The sequence below is a fragment of the Pseudophryne corroboree genome, chromosome 10 (assembly GCF_028390025.1).
Source record: "Pseudophryne corroboree isolate aPseCor3 chromosome 10, aPseCor3.hap2, whole genome shotgun sequence".
NCBI classification, from domain to species: domain Eukaryota; kingdom Metazoa; phylum Chordata; class Amphibia; order Anura; family Myobatrachidae; genus Pseudophryne; species Pseudophryne corroboree.
The window spans coordinates 386,805,496-386,811,733 of record NC_086453.1 but is presented as its reverse complement, the minus strand read 5'-3'; the positions used below and the strand labels follow the sequence as shown (position 1 = coordinate 386,811,733).

Below are 6,238 nucleotides of genomic sequence, written 5' to 3'. Positions count from 1 at the left end.
TTACTGTGTAAAATGGGGTGTGTCATATATTGTACTCCTGAAGGTGTTTTCTTAGATATACCCGAGAATCACGCTCAGGAAGTGCAGGATATGTTAGACTCCCCACAAAGGTTAATGTCACACACTGCTGTTACAGACAGGCGTCCATCCAAGGTAGAGGAAATGATCTCCCAGATACCGGAGTCCCTCTGGACCAAAGATGGACAAGACACTGGATTGATGGCAAATGTAGCTCCTGTAGTAGTTCAAGTAAAAGATGGTAGGATAGCTCCAAAAATCCCACAGTATCCTCTGAAGCCAGAGGTGGAGTTAGGAGTGTACCCAATCATAGAGCGCTTGCTGCAACAGGGCATCCTAGTTAGGACGTCCAGCACTGCCGATAGTCCCATCTTCCCTGTGAAAAAGAGTGGGGGGAGGGGTTACAGGCTAGTGCAGGATCTAAGGGGGATCAACAAAATAGTTGAGAGCCAATTCCCCGTAGTGCCAAATCCAGCTGTCATCCTTATGCAAATCCCTCCTACTGCGAAATTTTTCACTGTTATTGACCTCTGCTCCGCCTTTTTCTCGGTCCCTGACAGCCAATACTTGTTTGCATTTACATACAGAGGAGTACAGTACACCTGGACTCGCTTACCACAAGGTTTCATTGACAGTCCAAGTATTTTCTCACAGGCTTTGCATGACTGTTTACAATCCTTTCAACCTGAGAGCGGATCAGTATTAATACAGTATGTAGATGACTTACTGCCAGTGCTTAAAGTGGTCCTAGAGAGGTGGTGGAACTCACCCCCCCTTGCCCTATCCTTGGTTGCCACACCCCCGACCCCTCCCACCTGGCAGATACCACACCCCCAACTCCTCCCACTTGTCATATGCCACACCCCTGTCCCTCCCCTTCAAGTATATCCATTGTTTTTGCATTTGATGTTGGACTTTAAATTATAAAGCCATACAGTATATGTTAATCAGCTGTTTTTATTTTTTAATTTTACAAATCACAAGATTTTTTTATCCTTAAAAGATATAATATAGAAAATCATTGTAATTTCACAAAATCTGTATTTACAAACACTCCCATTGCAGCGTTACTAGAACATTTTTCTCATCAGTACATTTGATCCTGTGCTAAACAGGATCTTATGAACTTTTAATAGGTCACATTCTGGTGTTAGTGTATTTTTAATGTAATGATATAAAATAAAGGTTTAATGCAAATCACAATTAGTCTAATTACCAGGTGACAGAGTCCTCTTATGGTGGTCGTTGCCATTGCCAGTTGACAAAATCTTTTGATGGTGGTCGTTGCCATTGCCAGGTGACGGAGTCTTAATACAGTGGTCGTCTTTGGAAAGTTCACCCCGCAGAGGAAGTAAGAGATGAGTGGTCAGGCTGTTATGTTGGCACTGTGGGTGGAGCTGAACATGAAGAGAATAGTGTGTTTTATATCAACTTTTAAGAATGGTGGGGGAAGTTACACACAGAACACCACTAGTGATACTTACCACATTGAGTCTTTGATTCCCTGGTGATGAAGTCTTTTGATGGTGGTCGTTGCCATTGCCAGGTGACGGAGTCTTAATACAGTGGTCGTCTTTGGAAAGTTCACCCCGCAGAGGAAGTAGGAGATGAGTGGTCAGGCTGTTATGTTGGCACTGTGGATGGAGCTGAACATGAAGAGAATAGTGTGTTTTATATCAACTTTTAAGGCTTGGTGGGGGAAGTTACACACAGAACACCACTAGTGATACTTACCACATTGAGTCTGTGATTCCCTGGTGACGAAGTCTTTTGATGGTGGTCATTGCCATTCCCAGGTGACTGAATCCTAACAAGGTGGTGGTCTTTGGTAGGTTCATCCCGCAGAGGAAGTAGGAGATGAGGGGTCAATTTGTTAAGTCTGGATTTTCCACAATTCTACGTAAGGAGTTTCAAAACCTTATGAGCTGAAAATGGAGAATATGGTATTTTAGAAAAACTTTTAAGGAAGTTACACACAGAACACCACTAGTGATACTTACCATATTGAGTCTTTGATTCCCTGGTGATGAAGTCTTTTGATGGTGGTCGTTGCCATTGCCAGGTGACGGAGTCTTAATACAGTGGTCGTCTTTGGAAAGTTCACCCCGCAGAGGAAGTAGGAGATGAGTGGTCAGGCTGTTATGTTGGCACTGTGGATGGAGCTGAACATGAAGAGAATAGTGTGTTTTATATAAACTTTTAAGGCTTGATGGGGGAAGTTACACACAGAACACCACTAGTAATACTTACCACATTGAGTCTGTGATTCCCTGGTGACGAAGTCTTTTGATGGTGGTCGTTGCCATTGCCAGGTGACGGAGTCTTAATACAGTGGTCGTCTTTGGAAAGTTCACCCCGCAGAGGAAGTAGGAGATGAGTGGTCAGGCTGTTATGTTGGCACTGTGGATGGAGCTGAACATGAAGAGAATAGTGTGTTTTATATCAACTTTTAAGGCTTGATGGGGGAAGTTACACACAGAACACCACTAGTAATACTTACCACATTGAGTCTGTGATTCCCTGGTGACGAAGTCTTTTGATGGTGGTCGTTGCCATTGCCAGGTGACGGAGTCTTAATACAGTGGTCGTCTTTGGAAAGTTCACCCCGCAGAGGAAGTAAGAGATGAGTGGTCAGGCTGTTATGTTGGCACTGTGGATGGAGCTGAACATGAAGAGAATAGTGTGTTTTATATCAACTTTTAAGGCTTGATGGGGGAAGTTACACACAGAACACCACTAGTAATACTTACCACATTGAGTCTGTGATTCCCTGGTGACGAAGTCTTTTGATGGTGGTCGTTGCCATTGCCAGGTGACGGAGTCTTAATACAGTGGTCGTCTTTGGAAAGTTCACCCCGCAGAGGAAGTAGGAGATGAGTGGTCAGGCTGTTATGTTGGCACTGTGGATGGAGCTGAACATGAAGAGAATAGTGTGTTTTATATCAACTTTTAAGGCTTGGTGGGGGAAGTTACACACAGAACACCACTAGTGATACTTACCACATTGAGTCTGTGATTCCCTGGTGACGAAGTCTTTTGATGGTGGTCATTGCCATTCCCAGGTGACTGAATCCTAACAAGGTGGTGGTCTTTGGAAGGTTCATCCCGCAGAGGAAGTAGGAGATGAGGTGTCAATTCGGGTTGCAAGGATTTGCCTGCCCCAGTGCTTTTATAACATTGTCCTGTTCCTAAAGGAGAGTAAACATTAGGGAGGATTGTACATGTCTTACAATTACATATAATTTGAAAATTAATAAAATCATGGCATCAGATCTACCCACAGAACCCTAAAATATCAATCTGATTCCCCTCATTAAATGCCCCTTAAATATGGATGGTTTAAGAAAGGTGCCTTAGCCTCTTCTCTTATACTGAGCAACCTGAAGACCAAGCCATTCTATATGAAGATACTGTATGGCAGCTATTGGTCCAGTCATTACACTGCCTAACCCTAATGGAAACAACCGCATTCAGGGGACCCTATAGCATGTAAAAGATGCACTTTAGTGAGTGAGATCAATGTATATAATGATTAAGACAAAGCAAGAATTAGCAATAATGTTTGACTCACCTATAACAAACGCCACAAGTGCTGGAAACTGGAGCTATCCTCTTTTCTCCGTCGTGTTAGGCAGACATCTTGAAGAGCACTTCGTCTGCCTTTTGCTAACCAAGATTTCACATAAGGCACTGGATTCCATAAGTGAAGTGGAGGACCACATATGCTAATCATCATAAGTTCTGCTAGGTGAGGAATGGAAAGAGAACTCCTTATCTTGGTAGCTATTATGTTCATCACACTGAAACCTCTTTCACATTCTGCATTGCTAACTGGCACCGTTTGTATGCAGTGGAGAAGTGGCAACAAATCTGATGGTACACTTTTGCCTCCGTTGTGTTTGAAGTCTCGGAAAGCCATCTTTGTTTTTCCAAAATTAATTTGGAAACGGTCACATAAGGTTTTCAACTCTTTTTCACCAAACTCCATTGGCAAGACATCAGGCCAGAAGTCTTTGTAAATAACTTTAACAACTTCGTAAAACTTTTTGTCTTCTGATGACAGACAGCGATTTTCAATATTAGATTTTAGGCTAGCATAAAACTGTCCACGTCTGATGGTTTTTACTTTCGAATTTTTAATAAGTTCTACTCCTTTGAAATGTCCTGTCGAGATAGATTCAGAAGCCTCATTTGAAAACATTCCTGTTACATTGTCAATGCGTGACTCAAAAACTTGAACCTGCCTCACTAATAGCCTTTGAGCTTTTACTAAGTGAATATTTCGGTCTTGTAAAGCTAATGAAAGGTCACGAAGTTCTGACAGAGCATCACACATTAAGGCTAAATTCATAAGGAACTCCTCACTTTGCAATTGCCTACTCAATGAGTAAAACTTTGTGCTTTCTTTACCTTTGCATTGCACCTGTTCTTGAAAATGCTTGAACAACACAGGATATGAACGCCATATAGCATATACTGTTCTGAAACTTGAAGCAACCCATCTGGTATCAAGTACACGACCTATACTTAAAACAATGTCATGGAGTTCTGCTGAACACTTCTGTAACTCTCTCAAATTCTTTGGACAACGGCTGTATAGTGTATACAGACTATCTACAAAAGACTGAAAGTGAAATATCTCTGTGAGATCCTTCACTGTATCTGAAACAGCTAGCTCTAGGCGGTGGTTTAGGCAGTGCCAACTGATGAGGTTTGGAAACTCCTTACGTAGAATTGTGGCAACTCCAGACTTAGAACCAAGCATTACTGCTGCTCCGTCACTTCCAAAACCAATTAGAATTTCTGACAAAAGACTTCTTGATAAGCCATGTTTGCTCAGAGTGGCTAGTATGGAATCATAAATGCCCTGGGCTGTTGTACTTTCAAGCTCAACTAAATCAAGAAAAAAAGTTGTGGGTTGGCAATCTTCAGAACTTTCACCTGCCATTGCCACCATAATTGCTCGCACATATAAGATCAGTGTGGTTTTTTTAGAGACACTTGTGCTTTCATCAACTTGAATGCTGACTTTTGGTTTTAAGGTTACTATATTCTGAATGAGTCGCTTTCTCATTTCTGATGAAATATGAGTAACTATTAAACATCTTAGTGATAATTGGTGGACCCCTTTCTTTGAAAGTAAAGCATTCATAACCATAACCAGAAATAACGACACAGAGACTTGAATTTGGCAGAAAATTGCTAGCTATTTATTTGTCCCTAACCATTAGGAAACCTGTAATAAAAGAGATTAATTTAATATGCCGCTCCAGCTGGCATATGGTGGCGGCCCAAAAGAACGGCTCCTTAATCTAAATTAAACTTAAATAACTCAATCCTATAAATTTACTAAAAGCTTACCATAAACCGGTAATAGGTGACAACTCAACCCCCACAGTGACTACCCACCGCTCCTGGGTGCCCTGCCGCTGCCTTCCCGGACGGGTGGTCAAGCGGCCATAAGTCGATGGAGGTGAGTGCACCTAAACCACAACAAACTGTAAAACACTACAGTTTTCTCTACCATACGAAACTGCCGTTCTTTTCCGCCAATAAATAGCCAACGAAAAAACAGCCAACAACTTAGAGCCAAAGCACCACGTGCCACCATTTCCAACTACCAGGGCGGGTGGGTGGGAAACCGAGTCACCAAGAGACTTAAAATGGCTTCACCTTCCCTATATATATCAAGCCCTCCCCTTAAAGAAGGCTGTACTTTCCTTACAGCTAGGTCCACCCCTCCCCAGATGTTTAACCCTTTCCTCTCCTATGCAGTCAATACTCTCTTCTAAACATCTTAGTGATAATTGGTGGACCCCTTTCTTTGAAAGTAAAGCATTCATAACCATAACCAGAAATAACGACACAGAGACTTGAATTTGGCAGAAAATTGCTAGCTATTTATTTGTCCCTAACCATTAGGAAACCTGTAATAAAAGAGATTAATTTAATATGCCGCTCCAGCTGGCATATGGTGGCGGCCCAAAAGAACGGCTCCTTAATCTAAATTAAACTTAAATAACTCAATCCTATAAATTTACTAAAAGCTTACCATAAACCGGTAATAGGTGACAACTCAACCCCCACAGTGACTACCCACCGCTCCTGGGTGCCCTGCCGCTGCCTTCCCGGACGGGTGGTCAAGCGGCCATAAGTCGATGGAGGTGAGTGCACCTAAACCACAACAAACTGTAAAACACTACAGTTTTCTCTACCATAC

General features: G+C 42.3%; 2 protein-coding genes across 2 annotated transcripts; both read right to left on the bottom strand.

The window, feature by feature from the left end:
- Nucleotides 1-1,508: 1,508 nt before the first annotated feature.
- LOC134965409 (uncharacterized) lies at nucleotides 1,509-3,414 on the bottom strand. Its single transcript, XM_063941868.1, has 8 exons — nucleotides 3,399-3,414; nucleotides 3,019-3,206; nucleotides 2,769-2,930; nucleotides 2,519-2,680; nucleotides 2,269-2,430; nucleotides 2,019-2,180; nucleotides 1,753-1,943; nucleotides 1,509-1,664 (listed from the first exon to the last, which is right to left on the bottom strand). The coding sequence occupies exons 1-7, from the start codon at nucleotides 3,412-3,414 to the stop codon at nucleotides 1,929-1,931; spliced, it is 867 nt and encodes a 288-aa protein (XP_063797938.1). The 3' UTR covers nucleotides 1,509-1,664; nucleotides 1,753-1,928.
- On the bottom strand, nucleotides 3,025-5,108 carry LOC134965704 (E3 SUMO-protein ligase KIAA1586-like). The gene is made up of 2 exons (XM_063942012.1): nucleotides 3,590-5,108; nucleotides 3,025-3,206 (listed from the first exon to the last, which is right to left on the bottom strand). Exon 1 carries the CDS (start codon nucleotides 5,090-5,092, stop codon nucleotides 3,590-3,592), a length of 1,503 nt encoding a protein of 500 aa, XP_063798082.1. The 5' UTR covers nucleotides 5,093-5,108; the 3' UTR covers nucleotides 3,025-3,206.
- Between the last annotated feature and the right edge of the window lie 1,130 nt (nucleotides 5,109-6,238).

Coding starts and splice junctions, on each gene's coding strand:
- LOC134965409 (XM_063941868.1), bottom strand. Junction 2,431..2,518: donor GGAATCACAGACTCAATGTG/GTAAGTATTACT, acceptor CTTCATGTTCAG/CTCCATCCACAGTGCCAACA. Junction 2,181..2,268: donor GGAATCACAGACTCAATGTG/GTAAGTATTACT, acceptor CTTCATGTTCAG/CTCCATCCACAGTGCCAACA.
- LOC134965704 (XM_063942012.1), bottom strand. CDS start 5,092: ATGAGAAAGCGACTCATTCAGAATATAGTAACCTTAAAACCAAAAGTC.